The sequence below is a fragment of the Antedon mediterranea genome, chromosome 8 (genome assembly GCF_964355755.1).
Source record: "Antedon mediterranea chromosome 8, ecAntMedi1.1, whole genome shotgun sequence".
In the NCBI taxonomy this organism is placed as follows: Eukaryota; Metazoa; Echinodermata; class Crinoidea; order Comatulida; family Antedonidae; genus Antedon; species Antedon mediterranea.
The window spans coordinates 9,557,544-9,584,764 of NC_092677.1; the positions used below are offsets into that span (position 1 = coordinate 9,557,544).

A 27,221-nucleotide genomic window follows, 5' to 3' on the forward strand; every position below is an offset into this window, starting at 1 on the left:
CTTTTGTAATGTTGCTTTTCATTTTCGCATTACAATGTTTTAGCACAGGTTTTACAAGAAGTAGACTATACATACATGTATTTATCAAACATTGGTTTTTGATTAAATAAAAATAATAAATAGTGAGATTCATTTAAGGCATCTTTACTGTTATGGTCTAGTGTCACGCCTCTACTGTTACTAGTCAGGTGCCATGTTATGTCATCTTTAGGCCTCTACCTCTACTGTTATGCTTGCCTGGTCTGGTGCCATGTTGTGTCCACTTTAGGCCTCTACTGTTATGTCTGCATGGTCTGATGTTATGTTATGTCAACTTTAGGCCTCTACCTCTACTGTTATGTCTGCATGGTCTGGTGTCATGTTATGTCAACTTTAGGCCTCTACCTCTACTGTTATGCCTGCCTGGTCTTATGCCATGTTATGTGAACTTTAGGCCTCTACCTCTACTGTTATGCCTGCCTGGTCTGATGCCATGTTATGTCAACTTTAGGCCTCTACCTCTACTGTTATGCCTGCCTGGTCTGATGCCATGTTGTGTCAACTTTATAGGCCTCTACCTCTACTGTTATGCCTGCCTGGTCTGATGCCATGCTATGTAAACTTTAGGCCTCTACCTCTTCTGTTATGCCTGCCTGGTCTGATGCCATGTTATGTCAACTTTAGGCCTCTGCCTGTACTGTTATGCCTGCCTGGTCTGGTGCAGTGTTATGTCATCTTTATGCCTCTACCTCTACTGTTATGCCTGCCTGATCCAGTGTCACATTGTACACCTCCATGTCATCCTGAAAGAAATTGAGAAAAAATGTGTTGCTGTCGATCTTTCAATGAATAAAAATTGTTTGTCCAGTCCACAAACAAACCTACTGTACAGTGTTGTAAGGTTAACTCATATTAAACCCAAACCTCTTATGTCAAGAAGCAGATTCTGCAAGCAGTGTTATTTACCTCAAAGTCCTTAAGAGCATTTTTCACTACATCACAGCCATTAGGTTCTTTAGTGACAGCACACAAGAATCCACCTCCACCAGCTCCTGTTAATATTTGTCCATATACATGTGGGTGAAGTGCATCCATGATTTGTTTGACTGTGGCTGGTTCACATCCAGTTGCCAGCAGTTTCTTCTGTTCCCAATAGGTGTTCATACAGCTTCCTATTTTTTCTAGATTTCCTATAGAAGAGGGAAAATAAACAAACAAGCACGATAAAAATAATTTAATGCTTTGTTCCTGTTGGACGCAAGGATGTACTGTATGCAATGGATTATCAAAACTGTGAACCTATAGTGCAACCAAAACATTTTAATGAATTTGAACTTTTCCAAGTAAATGATGAATCCTAAACAGCTCTATAAAGCTCTGTCTACACTATCAATCTAGTTTGACAAAAATGTGTGATGTGCCCAAATATGGTAGTAATATGACATCATCATGTCCACATTTTTTATCACATAAAGTTTGATAGTGTTGACATAGCTTTAGACACTGGCTCTTTTTTTCTATAATTAAAGTTTAAACCATGAATGCTCAGATATTCCCATATAATTACACCATATGTAGTTTAATACCTTCATTAAACGCTGCAAAGCATTCCCATGCGTTTGCCTTCAAATTACGCACATTATCAACCACTTGTGGGATCCGTGCATACCAATTTCGAACGACTTCTTGCAAAAGATTTCTAGAACAAATCATTCCAGTAGAAAAGAGGCAATTTAATACCCAACATTGTGTTTTTATTTTCCTATTATTGTTAGTTTACATTCTTTTACAAAAAAATATGAAAGGATAGCAAAGGCATGTTTACCTTGCAAGGCGGGTTTTTCCAGTATAAACCAGTACAAACTGGTTGTTGAACCTGGCTAGCATATCGTTTGAGATGTCCACATGAGTGACGTCCACCTTTAAAGGTAACCCTGCTTTGCAATGTCCTATATTAATACCACCAGTTAGGCCTAGTAAAGAAAACATATATTTTTATAAAAATTGGCAAAATTAGTAACTCAGGATAGTCCCACAAATATTATATAATAATAATTACCTCCAACCTGATCTTGCCATCCACCTCCAGTTGTCAATATTTGTTCCAAGTGCAAAACCTTTACAAAATTAAAAACACATTATTCACTCTGATAATATAAGTACTGTAATAAAATATTCTTAGTATTCTAGGTATTTATAAGCTTGGTTTGTACTTAGATGCAACTCAACTAAGTAGGCACAGTACAAATGCGTTGACCAATCACAAGCAACAGTCCAAACATAATTTAAATACAGGTGATTGTGACTTAAATGGCTGTGCGTACGCTCGTGAAATATTGTAGACACAGGTAATGTTTTTCTGAATAATTAAGGCTACATTCACACACACACAGATAAATAAAAATAAATAATACAAAGCATTGAAAGACTACACAAGTGTAAATGTAGCTTTAATAAGGAATAAACTGAATTAAGGTGATGAATTAAATTATTGTGCTTGTTTGTTTATATTCGTATCACACGGGACAAGCCATACAATCGTAAAATATATCTTTTTGAAAAAACTGATTTTAATTTATATCGTAATGCTCTTAATTCTGTAAATTGGGAAGAAGTTTATTCATCTTAAAAGGTTGAAGATGTTTGTCATAATTGGATTGACTTATTTAATAATTGTGTTGATAACTATATTATATCTAAAATTATAACTGTGCGTCCTAATGACAAGCCTTGGATTAATGCGCATATTAGAACTCTTATTCGCAAAAGAAATCGCGCCCATTCCACTCGAAATAACTCAAATTCGCATATGCAACGTTTTAAGAAAATTCGCGCAAAAGTTGTTAAAGCAATAAGAAAAGCTAAACAAACTTTTTTGGATAAACAATTTGATTTATTAATGAATAAAAACTGTGATTCAAAAACTTGGTGGTCTACCATAAATTCAGTTTGTAATTCCAAACAATATTATAAGATTCCTCCAATCAAATTAAACGATGATGTCCTAACTTTAAATAGTGAGAAAGTTAAAGCGTTTAACAATTATTTTAAATCTCAATCGTTTATTCCTAATCATGATGATTTTCCTACGGACTTCACATATAGAACTGCATCGAGACTCTCAACTCTCAAATTATCTGTTGATGAGATCATGAAATTATTAACTATGCTGGATAAAAACAAGGCGATGGGACCTGATGAAATTCACAGTATCATACTAATAGAATCTGCTGAAATTATTGCACCCCATTTGACAAAGCTTTATAACTTCTGCATAAGCCAAGGATATTTTCCTGTGGAATGGAAAAAATCAAATGTCATTCCTCTGCATAAAAAAGGCAATAAATCCCTTATTGAGAACTACCGCCCTATATCCATACTTTCCAACTTTACAAAAATTTTTGAGCGTGCAGTTTTTGATATAGTATATAAATACTTTGTGGATAATAAACTTCTTACTCAATTCCAATCTGGTTTTACACCAGGTGACTCGACAACGTATCAACTTCTTTATCTTATAGATACATTTAATAGAGCTTTAGATTTAAGGAAAGAAGTAATCTCGGTATTTTTGGATATTTCCAAAGCCTTCGATAAAGTTTGGCATAATGGGATTATATACAAATTAAATCAATATGGAATTAATGGCACTCTTCTAAAATGGTTCCAAAGTTACTTAAACTCACGTGAGCAACGTGTTATTATTGAAGGAACTACCAGTCCTTGGGTGACCATTACAGCAGGAGTACCCCAAGGATCTGTTTTGGGTCCATTTTTATTTATTGTATTCATAAATGATATGGTTGATAATATCAAATCTAATATTAGTTTATATGCAGATGATACTTCGTTATATGATATTTGTACAGATCGTAATATTTCAGAACAAAAATTAAATGGTGATCTTAATGTCATTTATAATTGGGCAAAAAAATGGAAAGTAACATTCAATGCTAACAAAACGAAAGCTATACTGTTTACACGTAAACATTTAGATAACTATGTTAGTTTAAATTTCAATAATGTAAATCTACAATTTGTAAATGATCATAGGCATCTTGGTGTAATGCTTAATGCAAAACTCAAGTGGGATTCCCATATCCAATCTGTAATTAACAAAGCGTCTTTATCTTTAAATATGCTACGTCGTGTCAAACATATTCTACCTCGACAGGCTCTCTGTCACATTTACATATCACACGTTAGACCATTAATGGAATATGCAGCTCCTGTTTGGTGTAATATCCCAGATAAATTAAGTGATGAACTAGAAAATATCCAGATTTCTGCAGGTAGAATATGTACTGGTGCGTGGAAACATACAAGTCATAATGCATTAAGACAAGAATTAGGCTGGTTATCATTGGAAAAACGTAGACAATTTCTTAACCTAATACTGTTTTTTAAAATTATTCATAAGTTAACACCGGTGTATCTTTACTCCTTATTTAATTTTTCTGACAATATTGAAGTTTATAACTTGCGTAACATCCGAAATATAATAATTCCATTTTGTAAGACCACATCATATCGTTTATCTTTTGTCCCATCTATTATAACACATTGGAATGAGTTAAATAATGAAATAAAAAATTCCTCATTTCTTGTTGAGTTTAAAAAATTGCTACTGAAATCCAATTTGTTTGAAACAAAAAAACGTTCTTATTATGATACAGGTGATAAGAAGATTAACCAAATTCACACTAGAATCCGACTTGGTTTCAGCTGTCTCAATTCGCATTTATTCTTACATGGACTTCGGGACAATCCAAATTGTACTTGTGGCTTTAATGTTGAGAATCCGCTTCATTTCTTATGTTACTGCCCTAATTATAATACACAAAGAGATATTCTACTTGTAAGCGCTAACTCAATTATTGAGGATATCTTAGCCAAGGATTTTTCTTTAACATTTAATTTTACATTTTTAAGTGAAATTTTTATTTTTGGTTCCGATCTTCTTTCGAATTGTGAAAATGCTTTATTATTTTATTATGTACAACAATTTCTTGTTAATTCTGGAAGATTTAATTGATGTTTCTGTTAGTTGTTTTAAAATGTTGTATTTGTTAATCTGAGGCGCCTTGAAGCTAAGATGGTTCCATCTTGTAAGGCGCCTCTGTGTAATATACTGAATAAAAAAAAAAAAAAAAAAAAAATTAAATTACTCACTGCATGTATAAGTGATGAATTGTCATAGGACTTTCCAGAAGTCTTCCAAAGAACAGCTATCACAGCTCCTGCTAAGATGCTACTGGTTCCAAGTCCTACAAGACAAAATAAATATAAATATATGTGTATTCATCCAGTGCAAGAAATATTTTGTCAAGTGAAGTTGTAGCTTGATCTGGGTCCTCGGTTCAAATCCTGATTTCTCAAGCAAAAACAACTCCACTCTCAAAGACTTTTTTAAATACTTTTTAAAAGCGCTTACCTGAACCATGGGGAAGATCTGACCAGGTGTGAAGCTCAAACCCACCACCGTATTGTGACTGGAGCTGATCAGCAAGTGAAATGCTTGATGGAAATTCTACAAGTTCTGCGCAGATGAATGCTGCTTTCAGAAGAGCACCTATAATATGAAAATTAATATGCAAATATGCAGTGAAAGGTATAATGAAAATTAATTTCAGGTGATGAGGTAGACCAGTACAATATTAAAGTGCACCTGTATGCTATTCAAAAAGACCTGTACACAAGTACACCTGTAACACTATTAAAAGACACCTGTACACCTGTATACTATTCAAAAAGACCTGTACACAAGTACACCTGTAACACTATTAAAAGACACCTGTACACCTGTATACTATTCAAAAAGACCTGTACACAAGTACACCTGTAACACTATTAAAAGACACCTGTATACTAATCAATTAATTATACAACTTCAACACATACCTGGGGCTTGTGGATTATTGTAATCCTGTAGATCACTTAAAACATTGCACTCGATATGAACACTATGATTATTGTTACACTTTAGAACCAGAGATATATGAGGCCTGAAAAAGAAATAATTATTTACCAAAAACAGTTTTGCTAGGCGATGAGAAAGGGGTATAATTAGATAGGTCTTCACTCTCAATGTGGAGATAGTGCAAGAGTATACAGTAGTTACTAAACAAGTAAGTCCAGTGGATTAGATTTTATCTCTTTCTAAACTTAATACTACCTGGATGAATGATAATGTACATATCCGTACAAAATTAAGACTTAATAATCTCCTTACGTGTGAATTTTTTTGCACTTTGCTCCAATAGGACGTTTTCCATCCAACTGAATTGCAGCATCGATGACCGCCCCACCGCTCTCGTACGTAATAGGTGGGGTGTCTGACCAGCCGCCAGATATGTCAATCCTTGCAGGACAAGTTGCAGTCACCCACTTCTCCATAGGTGGAGGCTCACAGGGTGAAGTTGATATAAACTTTAAAATATTTAAAAAATTAGAGATAGAGAGAGATTCTATGCACAATCTATGTAGCATTTTAATTTTACAGGAATTTAGTTTAGTGACTAGGAGGTTATTAGGGGAACTAACTATTGCTGGAGTAGAAAATATACAATGGATTACCACAACCTCACATCAGATGAGTGTTTACCTTACTTACCTGTCTAGCAGACATAACAGCATGTCGGATCAAGATCTGTGCAGCACCCTCATAATGTCTTGCTGCCCTCACTAGTGTTACAGGTTGATTCAACCAATCACCTCGAACCTTCTTTAGAAGTTTTACACCTTCTGAAATCCTTTCACTCTGAAGGAAAGAAAAGAAAATTAGAAGAAATTTCATTGTATAATTACAATATTAAGTCAACAATATGTAAAACTCACAATTACGCACCTCTAGTAGATGAAATGCTGGCTGCCATTCTGCATTTCCTGCAGGACCGCTACGAAGACCGCCCTCATTATTTGCCAAAGCTCCGAGTACGCCTGCTATACATACTAGTGTTCTGGCAGCAACTCCTTTAGACTCGGTCGTACAAGCAACTGATTAGAAAGGAAAATCAAGAAGGTACTTAAACAGTTTAACAAATACGGTTAATTTAAGGCAAATTATATGTGGTAAAAATCGAATCAAATTTTAATTCATTTAGCAATCTTTCAATGACAGTATAATAGTCAAGTTGATGATGTAGATTCTTCATTATTTTAAAGACAAAATTGACTGCAAACATTTAAGTTTTATCAAACCTTCATCAAGAACATCCAACAACTGACTAGCATACTTCTCAGCAACTAAACTCTTGAAGAGATTCTGAAGTCCATCATCTGTGCCATTTTGAAGAACATCCCAGACATGTCGACGACCACTGATGTAAAATAACTCTCTACAAACAGCAACAAAATATAAGTAGTACACAGTACAGTATCTTTTATATACCGGCGCCTTTCAATTCACGGCATGTGATTGGTCAATCACTATAGTAACTGCCATGCCGTCGAACTATAGACTGGCTAAACTGCGCATATCTGTTTCCTCTATCTTTCTTTCAATATAACGACAGTTGCGTAGCTAGCCCTAGCCTAGCCTACGATGGTTAACTTGTGTACTGTAGATCTGACTTATTTAGAGGATTTAGTAAGCTTTACGGTCAGTTAAAATATGAAGAAACAAATAAAATTTGCTTTGGGAATATTTGTTGCATATCTGAAAGCGACAAATTAGGTGAATGTATGTAACTTTGCAAATTCAATTTATTCACTCATCGATTACATCAATTCAATTATCTCAAAAAGCAATTATCCACAAATCTACTCAGATTTCAACTAAAAAAATTTACCTTCTCCAGTCGAACTCACTAGAATGATCAATAGAACTGATGATATCTTCAAATGATAGTCTCCACGAATAGCGCCATCTAGATAGCACGTCTGGGTCTTGCTCACCGGTAACTAACCATAAGACCTCTTTCACACCAACAGTCTTTGTGTGATGCCAAACAGGAAAGAGCTTCGCATTAAACAGTGTCTTTTCATAGTCTGACTAAAAATAAAATAATAAAAATATGCCTCTGTTTATGTTATAAATAGACATGCATGTTACAGTATATCAGGTGTTTTCAATGACATTTAAGTGTTGAATGTGACAACTCTACAGCTTGTGTTGAATGTTTTACATCACCAAGAAAATGAGAAGCATTGTAGTCTACAGTAGTAGGGTCAATCATCAGGTCACTACTTACTATATCACATGACCATAAATCCTCAGCTGTTATACCAGTCCTGTTGCTGAACATTACCCATGGTTCATTGCAAAATAGTAACTTTCCTTTTACCAGAGGGTTCTGAAAAAGTGGTGATACAGCAAATCATTAAATTCTAATGTAACAAATTTCTCACCTTTTATAAGCTAAGTAGAGTTGAATTAACATTATAATTATATTTATATGGTATATGGCCCAATCCCGTCATGACAGACGATAACCTCAGGTCCAAAATATTATTTAACTAAGCTAAGTACTTTCTCTGCTACGGATGAGTTCTGTTGGGTTATTTGTTAAAATATTTGTATACAGAATTTTACAAGCATCTGCAATTAGGTTTTTAACTACCCTGCCGAGTGACAAATACTACGAAGCAACATATGCTAATTGGTAAGCAGTTTCAAATTTAGAACGCCAGGATGTTTTGTTGGAGGAAAGAGTTTCCCAAGAACCAGTGGGAATATTAAAAGAAAACAGATCATGCTTAATAAATAACATCTTTAAAACGGTGTTTTGGACGTCTGCGTGTATTTCTAAACTATATTTAATAATTATAGTACTGTACTAATAAACCTGTAAATGGTCCATTTTCCCCATGATAGTGTACACCTGAGTTTTCTGAGTTTGTTCACCACCAAGTTGAATGTTAAATCTCTGGAAAACCATGCCGGTATCTAAAATTACGTTATCCTGAAATTAAAAAGAACTACATACTGTATACTTTACTGTATATTCACACACACTTGTATTAAACAACACATTAGGCTTACTTCCTCAAAATCAAGCGGAAAAGAGGTGCTTTGTCGTACACACTAATGTGGTTTTCATTTTATTTTTAGTATGAATTGTGCTGCATATAAAATGCTGCTAAAACACTCCTAAAAACCTTTATTCTTTGTAATCTCTTTCTGTTTTTTCTCTCAGTGTATAAGCACTTCATAAATCGAACAACATAACATAACATAAAATTTAACAAATGTCTAGTTCTATTTATCTAGCATTTAATGATGAGGTAATGATATATTATCAATATTATTAATAACTATAAATTGTGTATTATTTTGTTGTGACTAAATTGTATTCATTATATATTATGTCAATATACGATTTACCTCTATGTCTGTTAAGTCAATCCCATACAACACAGAACTTTTACCAATCTTCATGTTCCCCTGATATAACAACAAATAATTGTTTCCATTCAAAATAGAATTATCTTTAAAGTGTGATGTGCCTAAATATGGTAGTGATATGCATAAATATCCTAGTGATATGACATCATCATGTCCATATATGGCCACATCACATTTTTTTGTCATATAATGTCTGGTAGTGTAGACAGAGCTTAAAATCATGTGATTAAAGGAAAGAGAATCATTTATTTCAGATGTTTTAATACAAAACAATCAGTAACAGAAAGTCTATACCTTGATTCTGCAGTGCGAGATTACAGAGTCCAAACCAACTCGAATGTCCCCCTCTAGGACAGAATTAATCACTACACTCGACTCATCAACTAACTCTGGTTTCTTGAAAATGAATTTGAAATTAAAATAAATGCACATTATAATACTGACTCAGAAATAAAAATAGGGCAGTGCTTTTAAGCCTACACAATTGTCTAGGGTTTCTAGTTCCATGATTTTGGAAAAACTGGATGTAAAATTTATTTTATTGTGTAACTGTACCTGGATATAACAATGCTTCCTATTGGTCCACCTTAAGTACCTATCCTGGTCTGATTTCAGAGGGCAAATTGTTAAAAATCTTCGAAATTCAGACGCATCATTAGCCAAATAGTTATAGCTACCATCTTGGAAAAGTTCTACAAAAGTAAAAAAAAAAAAAATTAATAATTAAAATCAAACCTAAAAAAGACAAATTTGCAAGTTTAAATAAAACATCAACCTTTCTATCCAGTATATACTGTAGTATCAACAACCAGTTAATAATTAAAAAATTGTTTGTTAAATTCATACTTTACATATGCCCATTGTAATTTACAGTATTTTAGCAATAAATATTAATATACCACCACCCATTGTTTTAGCTGTAATCAAGTTATTGTCAAAAGCTCTATCTACACTATCAACTAGTTCGACAAAAAAGTGTGATGTGCCCAAATATCGTAGGGATATGCCCAAATATGGTAGTGATATGCCCAAATATGGTAGTGATATGACATCATCATGTCTATGGGCACATTTTTTTGATATGTGTAGACAGAGCTTTATATAGTAGTGTAATTAGATAGACCTGCTTGCAACTTAGTTCCTCTCAGATTCTTCCACATAATTGTCAGTGCTTGAATTATCTCCTTGTTCACTTCTATCTTCTGGCCGCTTCTTGGACGCCCGCCAATTCTTTTTCCCGAAATGAAATCACCTTCGTTCACGCCAATTGCCATGCACAAAAGCATATCAAAGAACAATGACATCTGTAAAGAGAATCCACTCAATATAGTTTGCTAATTGTCAATTCGTGGAAGCTTAGTGGTTTCCCTCAAACCCCAAGGTCCAGGGTTCAATCCTGACATAGTGCACATCTTGAATTTTACCGTGTATCTTGAATGTAAAATGTACTTACAGTATATACTTACTGATATTGATTTGACTCCACTGTCCAGACCCATAAATGTGCATGCATCCAGTGGTGGTAATACACAAAAGGAGGCTAGTTTTTCTGATACTCTAATCAACCAAAACAGAATAATATACTATTGAATGCATTAAACTATTGAAAAATAAAATTAGAACACTTTAAATTACTGTTTCTATTATCAATTAAACTATTGAAGACATTATCTTTATACTTACTTTTCAGAGAAAAACACAATACCAGCGACGAGTGGAACGTTTCCGTCCGGTAGGGTACACTGTTTAAGGGTGGTTGGTGTTCCCTTGTAAATTATATCTTCTATTAATCCCTGGCCAGAAAAATAAATGCAAAGATTTAGAAAAGTACTCAGGACGAGCACATCAGAAATAAAAGATAAATGTCTTCTACTCCTATACTATTGTATTTGCAGTGCATATAGCCATGGAGTGTTTGTAAAGGGTGTTAAACTAGACTAAAAGCAATCAATTAGATAACCTCCTATTGCCATATTTGTAAATATCATATTGTTTTTTTTGGGCAATAAAAATAAAAGTGAAATATAAATATATAAATATTAAAACTTTACTGAAGTTGAACTCATGACCCTGAGATTAGACCCAGGCATCTTTAAAAAAATGAAATATCAACACTTACTTCTTTACTAATCTTGTATACTCCATGATTCCTTGCATAATCTATACTGCCTGGTACTGTTATTGCACGTACACCCTGAAAATCTGTCCAGTCTAGATCCACATCTCCTGGGATGTTTAACAGCATCTCTGTACTGCATACCCAGACACCAGGGGGAGTTTTGACGGCAATCTGAACAGTACAAACAAAAATAGCTTATTGGTATTGTCATGAATGACCCAAGATAATAGGGGTCGAAAGGAAAAATGGGAAAGGATGTGACAATACCACAGAATATTTCCTCACCTTAAAAGTCATGAGATATAAGATATAGTCAAGGTTGCATGTAAGGGCTTCATAACCTTCATCTGCCACTGTCTGTAGGCTGACTGGTAATGTAACAAAAGCCTTACCGCAAGCATCAAATACATAATCACGACCCTAAATTATATCAGGATAGAAAAAACAGTTTAAATAAGTATGATTCCTTAAGTATTTTATCAGCTTTATAGAGCTTTTCTAAATTTTGTAAGTCTTTGATTGACACAAAATGTAGTAATGATAATTCAATAATTACAAAGCAGTTTTCTACTGTATAAATGAAATAGTACTGGATTATAGGAATTGAAAAAAAACTAACAGAAAATTTAATGAATTGTTATAGTTAGTGTGAATGGGAAGTTGTCGTTCTTAAGAGCCCCAAATATTCAATTTCATTTTAAGTACTGTCCTTTAAAAACAATAATAAATAGCTATTTTACCGCATGAAGAATCAAGATTCTTGCACCTGTTAAAACGTCAACGTTCAATACCTATATATAAAATATAAGGCAAAAACATCTAATCAATCAGTTAAAACTAAATTGACAATAACACTTTACATAAAAGTGATTATATCCCATACAATTAGAATACAGTAGGTAAATTTAATATTTCAAAATTGGAAGAACATTTCTATAGAAAACAAAATTTACCGTAAAGTTTTTCTTAGCGCTCAGATGCTCAGCAAGTACTAGTAGTGCGTTCAATGTTGCACCACCGCTTCCAACACTGCCCCCTGGATCTTCGACTGTGACAATTACAACATTCTCATCGATGAGGCCCATTTTCTTGCGTATTTCAAGCTCTACAGAATAAATGTGAATTAGAACTATTTAGAACTAGTTGAATGGTTTGATAATCTTTAACAAACTGTAGGGTTTTAGTTTTCATTCTGGAAAAACAAATTTGGTCCCCTAAAGATTCGCGGTTTTAAGAGAGTACAGTAAACTCTTCCAATTAAAATACTATAAACTATTTACTTATAATATTTGAATATAATTATATTATCTTATCAATTGCCAGTTTTCAAATAAATGGAAAATAAAGTATATATGACTATGACTAAAAGTATGGATACAGTTTAAAAATAAATTAAAACACTTATATTATTAAAACATAAAAAATAATAATAAAAATAATCACACAATAGTTTGACAGTGTAGACAGGATTAGGATTAGAAAGGGAAGGATTACTGTATCAAAGTGGAATGTGGTTTTGAATGATTTTAAGCTTTTGTGAAAATGATCAATTGACACAATGTTAAAGAGATTGTTAACAAAATGACGATGAATAAAAACGTTTATAGTACAAGACTCTATTGTACAATGACAATAAATAGGTAGGTATAAAAGGCAATCCAATTCTAAGGTACAGTGGGTTGGGATTAGTGAGCCCATTAAATTGTTATCAAAACTATGTTAAACGGTAGCTCTAAAATTTATGTTGTAAAACTGTTGAAACAAGTATTGTGAAATCAAGCCCCTTTTTTTTTTACATTTTTTGGAAAAAATTCTTGGTTTTCAAAGAGTATTAGGAGGGTCAACTGTAAAAGTAACACCATAGGATTATTATTATGGTAATTATTAAATGAAATTTTAATAGTATCTATTGTTTTAGTAAAGATGCTACCTCGTTGGTACACTTGAGCGTCTGTCTTAGATCGACAAGTGAGTGCTATTGCGGTCCACTGTGCTCGTCTTTTCTTGTACCTCCCAGTGTTATCAATGCAGTCCAGGTGTTCCAGCTACAAAATAACATTTTAATTTGATAGTTAATTAGTATTAATATGGTACCATTTCAATGATAACACAATATTACATTATATGTATACAAGTATTTGCAGAAGTTAAGGTAAAAAAGAAAAGAAAGCAATTTTTATGGAGGGAGGGTTTAGAGGTAAACACAAGTACTGCTTCATATTCACTGTGTTTAACATACAATACTATTTCTATCAATTTTATAATTATTTCAAAAATACAATTATGAACAAAATTACAGAAGGTTTACCAGATTTTGAAGTCGTTTTGTTTCAGAGATCCATTCAGTAATTTCAGCCTTGTCGCTGTCACCAGCAGCAGATGTACTTCTGTCCATGTTAAAGTCGATGTGTGCACGCTTTAAAATAAAATATATTCATGCACATTACTATGTTTCCCTAACATTCAATTACAGTCAAGTGAACACCTAACATTTATTGTTGAATTCATCGATGGAGAAATTGTTTACAAAGTGCAAATTGAGTGGAATTGTGGCTTGGTGGTTATGATGCTTGGCTACCATTCTAAGGGTCCTGGGTTCAAGTCCCGTCACATGTCAGGATTTTTTCTAAGGACCAAATTACTCCACTCCCAAAGACTTGTAATAAGACTTTGTTTATGTAGAGCATCTTGTGTATATGTTTGTCTTGTGAACCTCTGAGGGTCCCTAATGATCAGCAATAGCTGGATGGATCACCCTCATTAAATATGGTTTAAAAAAAAAGGGACATAATAAGATGGGGTTGTAGGGGAAATAACGCCGGCGCCACCTAACTACACACTCAGAGGGATATAATTTATAGAACTGTGAATATGTTTAGGGTCATAATTAAGTCTAAACAATTATCAATGGCATAGGCGTATCCTGTATAATATTAGAGCCATTGTATTGCATCTATGATTCCTGCTACACTATAAAAATAAATGCTACATACTATGGTCTGTTTATTATTATTGTGCAGTCACAAGAGAATGAGAAGGTTAAACTAATTGTATTTCTTTAAATAAACCATAGGGTCATAACCCATGCTGAATTTATAAAGTACCTTCTTTTAAATGTCCAGCTGTTTGTTTGTTGGTCCCCCTCCTTCAACAATCCAGTCCAGTACTTTTGGAGCTATGGATTCACTGAAGTGTGAAAACATTGACCTCATTCATTGCCTTTTATGGATATGACGTTATGAAAGGGGAAGCCCCATAAACGTGTTTTGTTTTGGTAGCCTGTTGCTATTTCTTCAACATTTTGAACGTGTCCTACTAATATTTGATATATAAAGTCAATGTTTGTGCAGTTCAATATGTTATTGTCTAGGACTAGAGTATCATTAATAATAATATTTATCAAATTGCATTGAAATATGTATGTACCACCATGGCCAATTAATTTGTTATGTGTGTGATGTTCATTAAATCATATATACCGCCCTCTCTACATCTTTGCTTTACCAACTTAACCACCACCACCACCACCACACATGATACCACCACAACACCACACAGATCGCAGGGAGAAAGACGTTTCACGTAGCCTTAGCTAGGCCTAGGTAAAAAGTCCGCTGAAATTCTCAAACAGATGAATGAAAGGTAATGTTTTAACATCATTTATTAGTACCAGGCCTATAGGCCTAGCTAGGCCTAGGCCTAGTAGTAGTAATACTATATGTAGGCCTAGGAGGCTAGCTAGACCTCCTCCTACCTAGTAGGCCTATAGGCCTAGTAGGCTACGTAGGCCTACAATAGACACGTTTCGCGCTCGCGAGGTCACCGTCAGTTTGACCTTTTAGTGGGTATACAATGTTAAACAAACACAGCGAGAGGTATGTTAAAGCATGGGAGAACTGAGACTGAGAGATGATCATCTTAAAAAGCAATCGTCAAAACTAGCCTTTTGATGGAATGGCATGGTAAGGATGTTATTTATTTTCTAAACTTATGTTTTATATTCACTGTAGAATTATTTGGGCATTTGGTTCGGAATCATCGACTTTATTTATGTATTGTCATTTTTGGTTTGACATTATTATAGGCCTATATAATTACGGTGCATTTAATACATGTTAACTGTTGATTTTATTTACAAATGTTGCGTAAATATATTAATTATTATCTTTCATTCTTCTTCATGTTCCTATTGCATCTTCCATGTATTATGTGATGTTCTTCGGCGCTTAAACAGACACCCAAGCCTCCTAGGCCTAGTAGACCAAGTACCGCATCATCAGGCAACGCCACCGGCGGGCGGGCGGAGAGACCCGAGCACATCGTGGACGTACCTTTCCTTGAAAAATGTCCAAGATTTTGCGCCACTATCCTTCGGAGCCGACGCAAACCACTGAGCAAGTGTTTGAAAATTAAAAACAGGAATATTATTCAGTGATTTTGTGTAGTTAAATTCACGATTTATCCAACATATACAACATTTATGATGCACCTTGCAACAAAAGCACTCGGCAGTCGCCATTTCGCTATGCTTCAACACGCACTAGGCGAGAGCTGTGTTCGGTTTGTTTACAAATCTATACCCACTATTTCTGATTGGTCGCGAGCGCGAAACGTGTCTATTGTCATTAGCTCTGGGCCTAGCCTAGCTAGCTAGGCTGGGCCTACTAAAAGAGTATACCACATGGTCCTACTAGAGGCCTAATAATTAATAGAATAAAATACTAGGCTAGGCCTACTAACTACTACAGTACACACTCAATCAAGATTAACCTCTAACTAGGTTACTACTGCCTAGCTTTACTCTATGCTAATGTTATGTTATGCGCGATTTGAACGATTTGCGCAATTTGAAATTGCGCAAAAAATTCCTTGCGCAAAGAATTCTTGCGCAATTTTAAATTGCGCACAGATTTTCTTGCGCAATATTAAATTGCACAATCAACTTGTGCAATATCAAATTGAGAAAATCCTTGCGCAATTTCAATTTGCGCTGCACAATTTGTAAAATTGTCAAATTGCGCAGCAGAATTCTACCAGAATGCGTGCTAACGTCGACGATCGGTTAACAATAATAATTTATTCGAAACTAATAACTCAAAATGAAACATAATAAATGCGAAGATAACATGTGTAACACACAACATAAATGGCATACACAATTAAATAATATTATCATTATTAAAAATAACAAAAATTAATGTAGTAATAAACAACATAGTCTACCGCCACCAACGGTTAGACTTGCTATCAAAACATAGCCAGTAGTAGGCGGCTAGATAGAGTAGTATTAGCCGCCCGCCGTGCACGTGCCCGCCGGGAACACCACCTTTGTGGTCCTTTGTCGGGTCTTCGACGGTATGCTAACAATAACAATATTTTCACTACTATAAAAAATAAATAAATGCGATATTATCTTTAATTTTGAATCATTCTTAGAAATTACTATAAAAATATGGGTGTGCATGATTTCACAATCTGTCGAAAAAAACCTTGCGCAATTTGCAGATTACTTGCGCAATTTAATACGTTGCTTGCGCAATTTGAAACAGATGTTTCAATTCAAATTGCGCAAGGAATTCTTTGCGCAATTTTAAATTGCGCAAATCGTTCAAATCGCGCATAACACTAATACAATAGTCGTCGTGGCGGTGTGGTGATGGTCGGTGACCATGAAGTTTGTGCCTTTTCAGCGATTTCAACAACAAGCCAACAATTCATCCTCATTTAATTTTAGTTCACAGAATTGTTTTTAATTAAAAAAACAACTCTAATCTACTAATATACTGCGTCTCATTTGAAATTAGTCGCATTAATTATTCATTTAGGTTGAACTAGTTAAAGGTGTATCCCGTAGCAACGATTTGGGTTCATGTGAAAAAAATGATGAGTCTTAATGTTTGACGAGAATATCTCAATTTTTTTTAAATCACCTTTTCTAACTGTTAGTCACTACTGTAGTATAATTTCTCTTTGAATGGTCTCTATACTAATTTACTATGGTTTTTTATTGATACTGCTATTGTTACTATTTCAATTTTCTTTTAAACATGTGGATTTCTTCAAGATAAACAGTTTTACTAAATGATGTAACTTCTACTAATAATTGACATTTACTTGACCTTTATCTTAATGCAGAGGGAGGAATGACAATTGAGTCACCTGAACTCTTAGTAGCGTACATCCTGTTTTAGTAGACAACATAAGTTTTTAAAATCAATGAAAAAACAAACATACTATATTTTCCATTCTGTACTTAACATCAACAAGAATAGATGCATGTACTGAAATAGTTAGTCCTTACCTTTTTACACTAAATGTTTGGATGCATGTTGTACAGTATTTAGATTTTACCAGAGTATCATAGAAAATTCTGTAATAAATGTGTTTTACAGTTGCTTAACTGTGGTATCATAGGCCATAACTAAACCCTTAAACCAACCTTACAATTACATTACATGATATAGGCTTGCACAACATGCTGTATTAAAGATATTCTTGCTACACAAAACTGGGCAAATATTGTAGAGATAACACTGAGAATCTGGTATAATTCAGAAAATATTTTATTTTAACAATATATTATTACTTAAACTGTATAAATTCAAATCTAGTAGTACAGTAGTAGTAGGGGAAGAGTAAAAATGTAATCCTTGGTTATATTCTGTACAATAGGTTTTAAATGAAGTTTTCAAATGACAATGAAATGCTAATATTGGACCATTTCCTGTTAGTATTACTGTAGTAGTTTACAGAAAATTTAGATTTTTTGAATTTTGATTACAGTATTTAAAATTTATACAAATAATTTTAATATTTTGTGCTACTGCTTTTATGTTAATACTGTATATATATGTAAATACTGTAAAACTGTAAAATGCTATACAATATTTAATATAAAATAAGGTGGTTTATTATCATTATTACATAACAGTACAATAAACTGTCCCCTTAAAAATAAAGTACATGTGTGTCCCTGTCCTTTTTGTACAACAAAATAATTGTGTTATTAAAAAGTAATTGTTTATAACAATACTTTATCTTTCTTTTTTTAAGGCTACCAAGAGGATTTATATAGCAAAACGAGAACATACAGTTTTGAATAATGAATTATTTTAAACTACGGACGTTGGTAATTGTCCTTATTTTTTTAATGATATCGTTTATTTTTACGTATGTCTACACAAATGGAAACTATCTCCGATTGCCAAGTGATCCTAATCATATGCAAATTTTACCAATGAAAGCGTATACCGATAATTCCCACCAATTCATATATGTAAATAACTCTGATAAACACCAGGAGTTTTTAATAGTTAATAAAGAAAATAGTGTTGAAAAACATGAGAATTTGAACATTCCAAACAAGAACGAAATTCCAATTGATGGAGCTGCTCATATTTCAAACCAACAAGAATTAAAGAAACCAGTTTTTACGCAAAATCAAGTAAACAAAGAAGAGCAACATGTAGATACAAATCATTTGCACGTTGGGGTTAAAATAGACGAAAATGTTGCTATTAGCCTGCCAAAATCAACTCCTGCCAGACCCTGCAACAGACTCTGGGTGAAAGGTCGATCAAAATGGTTTGATCAACGCTTTGATGGTACAATTTCATCCATCTGGACACGCGACAATATTAAACAGACTTCAGCGGTCAAAAACTGGTGGTTGGTAAGTAAATTTTGTACCTACAGTAGCTATCATGGTTAGACACCATGGGAAGACTGTTCCATTTACATATAGGGTTTCTTTTATCTAAAGAGGCACTACAAACAACACACTGTAAAGTTTTGAATCAATCATTGTTCAACAAAAAAGAAAAAAAAATGTATATTGTTGTTGGATTGTATAGTTTTAAAATGCCTAGCAATTGTTAACTGAACGAGACCTTTGTACTTTAAAGGAGAACCCACCAGAGATCATTTTAAACTAGTGCAGCATCAGTCTAACTAATTTGTAAATGAAATATTGCATTCTCGCTGAATATATAATAATTGGAAAATTTACTTTAAAAAATGTAAGACAACAAGATGTCTGACTGAGAACAAGAATACATGGTTTACATAATGTATATAATTCTGTTCTTGGATAAAACAACACCATAGGACCATATGTTTTGAAGTTTTTTTGTAAGACCACCTGAATTTTAATTGGTTTACTACAGAAAATACTAAGTATCTCTTAAAGTTCAACTTAACAATTAAAAAAAAAGTAGATACAGAGCTTCTTACTGCCTTGTATTTTGTTATTAAATGTAACATATGCCTTACCTAAAAATAGAAACTAGATAGTATAACGGTTTTCATCTAAATTATAAAAAAGTTTTTCTAATGTACATAGCTATGTAAGACATAGCTATATATTTTTAGACTGAATATTAAGTGCTATGCACTTTGTTGTAAGCACTCCCCTTTTTGACAGCTAAAACAAAAACTACTGAACTACTATTTTATATTTATTTTGATTATTTAAAATATTATATAAACATATAGATCTGATTCCAGTCAATACTGTACTGATCTCCCAGTAGGCATGTGATGGAACAGTAATTGCGATTTACCAATAATTTTAGAAATAATTTTTAGTATTTAAAATAAATGTATTACTCAGCAGATAAATATCTTACTGTATAGACCATACACTGATCTATTTGTAGCGGTTTCTATGAAACGAACGCACACACACACACACACATTTCATTCAGGTATTGGTTATATAGCAGTATTATATTTCCTGTTACACTTATTAAGCCACAGGAAATTTCTTTCATGTTAAACACAAATTCCATTAGTTATTAAAGTAAAGATGTAACACACTCAATTTATTTTGCAATTTGTGCTTTGAAATTTGTATTTTCAAGAGATACAATATCAGAAAAACAGTTTTTATGCGAGATAAATAATTAATCCATAAACTCGTGTTACAAGAAGCCAGTGCCATATTTAATATTTCTTGCCATGCTATTTGAAATCCAGCCATAAAAATTCCATTCATGTACAAGTACACGAATAGATCGGATTATTTTAATGATAAATGGCGGGATGAAAGTAATTACTTGATGGTTGATATCTTTACAAAATGACAGTTCATAACATGAATGCTTTTAAATTATAGATAGAAAAATTAAGGTATTAAAGATTAAAACCAGTGATGTAGTTCAGATGAAAAGCCTAAATTTGTTTTATCCCATCTAAAGTCTACACTATCAAACTAGTTTGACAAAAAAAGTGTGGCCAAATATGGTAGTGATATGACATCATCATGTCCATGTCATGACTATTTTATGGCCGCTCACTAACCTTAATTTTACCATAGAGTAACTGACATTTTACACAAAATATTCACAATTTTTTTTAGAATCAAGACACCTTGTTCAAATTTATTTTTTTTTAAACAATGAACATTGATAACAAATGTCATTGTAGTAACTATCTGTATCTAAGGTGATTTAATTATAATTTCTTCAAACAAAGTTTGTTTAAGAATATTATTAATGAGAAATTAATGAGGGAATTTCAGCGTATTGATTCATGAAACAACAGAATGTATGGTTGGTAGAATAATTGTCAACAACGGCTTGTGTTACAAGCTATCCAATAAAGTATTGATTGTGAAAGACAGAATGCATACAAGACTTTTTTTTTGTGACATTTGAAATTTAAATCTAAAAATTTAATAAGTCAGTCACTATAGACATAGGTGGATGAAAAGATTGGGTAAAGTGTGTGGGAATATATCTGAAACATTACCAATTAATTAAAAATTTTAATGATGTTGAAATTAAGCTAAGGTGGAACTTGAGAGGAAGCCCTTTCAAACCTAGTTATTTACACGGGTATGTTAGTGACCTATCCACCAAAGTTAGTGATAATTGGCTCATTATTCCCAACTTTCCCAGGAGGTTAATAGTACTGTAAATAAGCATGAACGGACCACAACTGTATTAATGTTATTTACACATTTTTTTCTGTGCTAAAGGGCATACAAAGTAGTAAGAATAAAGATGTACTAGGAGTAATGAATTCAGTATTTACCATGATACCTGACGTAGACGTCTACAAGGATAGGTCTAAGTGCAGGCGATGCGCAGTGGTTGGCAACTCTGGTAATTTGAAAGGGAGCAGTTATGGAGCAGAAATTGATGCCCATGATATGGTTATAAGGTTAGTTAAAAGAAAATTATTTTATATAATATAAAATATATTATATAATATAATAATAATTATAATTTTAATATAATAATTATATAGTAGTATATAGTAAACTGTGTTGGTAAAATATGATGGTTGCGTTGTGGTAGTCAGTGAGCAATTCAAACAATACCAGTATTAGTGCAGTTATTTAAACATTTAGGACTGCTGATCAAAATGCGAAAACAAGTTCATCTGGTTTTAATGTAGTGGTAGGTAAAGTTCATATTAACCTTAAATCAGTGGAAAACTTGCGTGTCAAAACAGTTTCATTTCGTCTGGCTAACAGCTAAAAATAAAATATTATACTATTGAAAGGCATAAACTAGAAGCTGAACTTTTCTGATTAAGGAATCTTTCTATTCATTTGGCTCCCTCAAAAAAAAAATTCCTTTTATCCCTAGGGCTTTATCTGCACTATCTATCTATACAAAAAAATGTGATGGGCCCATATGGATATGATGTCATATCACTACCATATTTCAGCATATCAATACCATATTTGGGCACTTCACACTTTTGTTGTCATACTTGTTTGTGATAGTGTAGACAGAGCTTTAGTGGCAAAGCTACAATTTATTGAATATGAATGATGCATATTAAGTCAACTGAGCCATTTAGGAATGTTTCTACTCCTTCAAATGTACTTTTCTCTCAATATTGCAAAGTTGTGACAAATCTACGATATATATATGTATTTATCAATTATATGAAACATATTTAATAAATCAGTAGGCTACACCTCCACAACCTAAAACAACATTATTATTATTTGTGAGTCAGGATGAATGAAGCTCCATTAGCAGGCTTTGAAAAAGATGTAGGCTACAGAGAAACGCATCGCCTCATGTATCCTGAGAGTTACTACAGCATCAAGCAAGATGTACACTTTGTGTTGGTTAGCTTCAAGACCCTGGACGTGGAATGGCTCATGAGTGCCATGACAACGGGCACAATTAAAAGGTATAAAACAAAAAAAGTAGTGGATCTGTAGCTTGGTGGTTAACAACATGCTTGCCTTGCAATCCTTCCAATCCCAATGTCTAGGGTTCAATCCTGACCTAGTGCCAGGGTTGACTTACGACTCTTTCAATGCCACTCCCTAAGCCTCAAATGTGACTTATATGCATTATAAATTATTTTAAATAGTTTATCCATCCTGTAATTGGCGAGTTTCTCGCTGTTGGATGCGTATGAAATAAAAAATAAATGAAAAAAACATTTTCAAACAATGTTTTCATATCAATTTTAGCAGATGGCTACTATAGTTATTATTTCACCCTTAACCTTATGGCAGTCACTATTCTACTTCTCTATTTACAGTATATCTATTTGTATGCATGTATACAAGAAAATGCAAAATAGCTAAGCTTGAGATAATATAGACAGAAAAGAACACGTTAACAAATTCATCATCCACACATATGGATCAATATAAATTGGTTTATGAATATTTATAATTAATATACAGTACAGTAATCTTGCATAATTTAATTTATGTGTGAAGAATCATTTACCATGATTTTTTTTTCTCGCTAGAACTTGGCGGCCGGTGAAAAACTTAATCAATGTCAATGCAAGTCTTGTGAGTAATTAATATTTTAAAATCTATTTTATATTTTACAGCATATATAGTAATATTTACATTCCTTCCTTTTTAAAATGTTATTTAAAAAAAAATCAACAAATACTAACAACAATAACAATTTTACTACACGTTCATTTAACACTGATTTGTTACAGCTTTATCAATGTTTTTGGCATTTACATGCCTTATTTTGTATTTAAATGATTTTTTTAATGCCATTTTACAGTGTTAATGTATCGTGGTTAGTCATGTAGATGGGTCAGTTCAGTGTAATAAACCTGCTTTATGGGAAGGAAGCCAAAAGTCAACTTAAAACATAACATATTGTTTGTCACATTAATTCATACTGATGTATTTAACCAGTTTCTGTAAAGTTAAAATATTCTTCTTAATTTCGCTCTTCAATATTTTTATTCAAACATTCACTTGTTATAACTTTGGAATCACCAGTGGAGGATCCAGGATAATGATTTAGGAGGCCCAGGTCTGGGTGGGCCTCCCTTCTGGAATCGGCCTACTACTTACTGACCACTCATTTTTAATTAAATTTGCTAAACCAACTTTTATTAATATATGATTGTTTCTGAGATTTTTATAAGAAAATTCACACTGAATCTTACCTCTCATTATGTTGCCTTTCTGGCCATAGTACTACATTTTAATTAGTGTTATTCTTTACTATGATTTACTCAATTTGTAATGTTAATAGACATTTATTCCTATTTTTCCATTGTACAATGATCTACATTTACTCATATGATATCTGAATATGTTTTTTGAAGGAAGAAAAATCATTCTACAACCATTTCGTGAATGTATTGAGGAAATAAATATTATTAATTTCCTTTGTGCACAAAAGCATTCACTCTCATTTACCTCATTGTACAATAAACGAAACATTTCATTTTGGTGTTATATTACTCCAATGGGTTTATCATCCAACAATAATGACTTTTCACAGTTCCTTAAGTCTCTTCTAAATCTGAGCACGTTCTTTAAATGAACAAACATCAATGATTCTAAACACCATTTTGTGAATCTACAATAATAATCTGGACATTTGTAATGTGACAAATGATTCTATCACCTAAGGCTTACTTAACTTCAAACCATGACATATTAGTCTTACACATTATTGACGTCAGTAAGCATTCAACCATGATCACAAAGATAATTTTATTTAAGTAAATATTGCATACATACATCCAGGGGCATTTCACAAACATTTTTTTTCTCTTTTGTGTTGCACAAACATTATCTATTTTAAAGTTTCATAAATTATCTTAAAATGTAAATATCTGTTAGAAGATAACATATGTTTATAAGCTTTATTTGGCTTACCTCCATTCTCCTACAATCAGACCCCAGGCAGGCATTTGAGCCATTCCATCCCCACCCCTTTTTATAAATGTGCATCCTTAAGGCCAATTTAGTGGTAAGTGGTAACGGTAAGCAGAAAACCGTGTAGCTTGTCCCACATAGAATCTGTATCTATCCTTAGCAGAAACCCCCCGTCCGCTCCACGTTTTGAGTAAATGGTCATAAGAATTTAACATAGATTCTATGTTTTTATTACCGTTACCGCTCATCTGTGTGAATTGATTAACGTTATTTCTCATCTGTGTAAATTGGCCTTTAGCGTAAACTTGAAAAAAAATATCAGGAATGTTCAAACCCTACCTACTACAGAAAAGTTGTGCACTTTATAATACTATGAAAGAGACATAAATTCAAATTAGTAGGCTTATGGATTGTGAATATCAATACTAGAGGTTGATTGATTTATGGATGCAATTGATTGATGGATGCAATTAATTTCTTTCAAAGGTACAAATTTATAATCCGGCTTTGATGAAGTACACTCATGAGGTGTGGAATAAGAAACAAGGGCGTTACCCATCCACAGGATTGCTTGCAGTCATGTTTGCTTTACATGCATGTGATGAGGTATGTCTGTTACATAACAACCATTACAGTTCATATAACAAAAGGAACAAAGATTAAGGAAATGAGCTATAAAAGTAATTGTTCCAAGAAGATCCCTGTATGCTTAAAGGAGGTGGTCCCTGAAAATCCCAGATGACTGGGTTCACATACAAGAATACAAGTAAACATAATAATAATTGCTGTTTTTGTTTGCCTTAAGCAAAGTAATATTACTATGGGAATTGCTAATTACAAAAACGATTTGTTAAAGAATAAAAAAAAATCTATTTCAGCTATGACAATTTGAAATCTATAATATGTTTATACTGGTTGAATTTTACACATGTTCTTATGAATAATACAATCATATGTCTGGGTTAATGCTAATATTTTTTATTAAAAAAGCAAAAAATTAATTGAAAGTCTGGCTCAGCCAAGCTCTAGTTTTTGCTATCAAAAAGAAGAAACAAGCTTTTGTTTTTCTTCTATAATCTGAATACAGTATACACTGCAGTAGAAGGTTACAATTTATTTCAATTTGTTTAGGTTGATGTTTACGGCTACGGAGCAAACAAAATCGGGAATTGGGACCATTATTGGCAGAATGATGGAGGAAAAGGAAATTCTGCATTTCGGAAGACCGGTGTCCACAACAGTGGTGTTGAATCACAAATTTACCAGCAATTGAATGCAGAAGGAATTGTAAAAGTACACATGGGAAATGCACACAGATAGCGAATGCAGGCTGCACAACATTTATAAATTATTATTATTATTATTGTTACATGGCTGACAAGATGAATATTAGGGTTGGGAAAGTCATAATTCATTTCCTGTTTGACTGAGTATGGAGTCTGGTAACCAGACATTAATTTTTTATAAACCCATCTATAATGTTTTTAGTTCCTTGACAACTAGGTTTAAATTTTAGAATGGGAAGGATTCTGCATATGAAATAAATATACCACCAAAAGGAATAAACAAATATGTATATAGTATATAATTAATTATCTCTTTTATGGAAGGATAGTATTACTAGGGATATGTGTTGTTTACAAAAAGGTTAAGCAAATCTGGGTGAAGAGTGATTGAGTCAGCATTAGTGAATTGCTGTCTAGAACCTAAATTATTAGATGGTTAAAACTATATGTTTTTGTCTGGAATTTGTATTGTTTTTTTTTTTAAATTAAAAATGAATTCTAAATAGATCAAATAGAGAAAAAAGAATATTTGCACTTTATACTGGATTTTGTCCAATTTATATATATATTGTTATTAGCAGTTAAATTAAGTAACACCGATCTTATACCACAGAGAGAATGTTTAAAATGGGAGAAATAACATATTTTTAAGTTGAATTTATATTCACTACTATGATCATAGAGATATATAATATCTCTATGCTATGATAAAATGAGAGGAAAATAATTGTCTTATATAGTTTTTTAATATATGTGTTTTATGTCCTATAAATTTAATGACTTATTTATTTTTGTTGATCATATTTAAGGAATACCTTTTGAACTGGGTCAACAATTTGACCTATAAATAAGTATTGCAATTAAAATAAATGAAAAAAAGAGATAAATAGCAGTCACTAAAAACGATTCTATATAGTTTTCAAAATGTAGCCTGAACATATACTGTACTAATTCTGTTCTTTTTGGTAATAGATTTTCTTGTAATAAAAGTTTATAAACAAATTAAGTTATCATTATTATGTTTATCTCATAAATTTCGAAGTAATAAACAGAAGAAAAGAAAAAGGGCTCAGGTTGGCCACAGTAAGGAATAGTGAGGGTTAGTGGCCATTAGTGTGAATTTTGTTTTGAAGAATTGCAACTTCAAACAAAAAAGATGCATGTTGTTCAGGGTCTGTAGAGATTTATGTGGTGATAAATGGCCATACAGTCAGTGGCGTAACAGCTATGAGCACTCATTGGCTAAACCAGAGGCCCCTGAGCAGTGCCCAAAGGAAAAAACAGGCATTAAAATATGTCAAAAGGGCTAAAAACGCCTCCGCGCCTCGTTATGCCACACCGTATACAGTACAGGGTATGGATGGAAGCCTC

At 33.0% G+C, this 27,221-nt stretch overlaps 2 protein-coding genes across 3 annotated transcripts; one reads left to right on the forward strand and one right to left on the reverse strand.

Moving 5' to 3' along the window:
• Positions 1-119: 119 nt before the first annotated feature.
• On the reverse strand, positions 120-17,875 carry LOC140057357 (L-fucose kinase-like). Of its 2 annotated transcripts, none has more exons than XM_072102992.1 (28): positions 17,746-17,875; positions 13,753-13,860; positions 13,375-13,489; positions 12,398-12,549; positions 12,185-12,235; positions 11,730-11,864; positions 11,445-11,615; positions 11,009-11,118; positions 10,792-10,882; positions 10,449-10,629; positions 9,881-10,017; positions 9,620-9,721; positions 9,305-9,364; positions 8,766-8,882; positions 8,172-8,273; positions 7,770-7,972; positions 7,180-7,316; positions 6,827-6,975; positions 6,593-6,739; positions 6,212-6,408; positions 5,881-5,984; positions 5,414-5,551; positions 5,152-5,246; positions 2,039-2,096; positions 1,805-1,952; positions 1,566-1,678; positions 946-1,169; positions 120-782 (listed from the first exon to the last, which is right to left on the reverse strand). In XM_072102992.1, the coding sequence occupies exons 2-28, from the start codon at positions 13,837-13,839 to the stop codon at positions 717-719; spliced, it is 3,390 nt and encodes a 1,129-aa protein (XP_071959093.1). In that variant the 5' UTR covers positions 13,840-13,860; positions 17,746-17,875; the 3' UTR covers positions 120-716. The 2 variants fall into 2 exon arrangements, with proteins under 2 accessions (XP_071959093.1, XP_071959092.1); XM_072102991.1 differs by lacking the exon at positions 17,746-17,875 and adding an exon at positions 14,549-14,608.
• On the forward strand, positions 14,964-26,878 carry LOC140057359 (CMP-N-acetylneuraminate-beta-galactosamide-alpha-2,3-sialyltransferase 2-like). Its single transcript, XM_072102995.1, has 7 exons — positions 14,964-15,086; positions 18,498-19,116; positions 21,424-21,608; positions 22,419-22,598; positions 23,175-23,220; positions 25,051-25,170; positions 25,696-26,878. The coding sequence occupies exons 2-7, from the start codon at positions 18,547-18,549 to the stop codon at positions 25,882-25,884; spliced, it is 1,290 nt and encodes a 429-aa protein (XP_071959096.1). The 5' UTR covers positions 14,964-15,086; positions 18,498-18,546; the 3' UTR covers positions 25,885-26,878.
• The last annotated feature ends 343 nt before the right edge of the window (positions 26,879-27,221 follow it).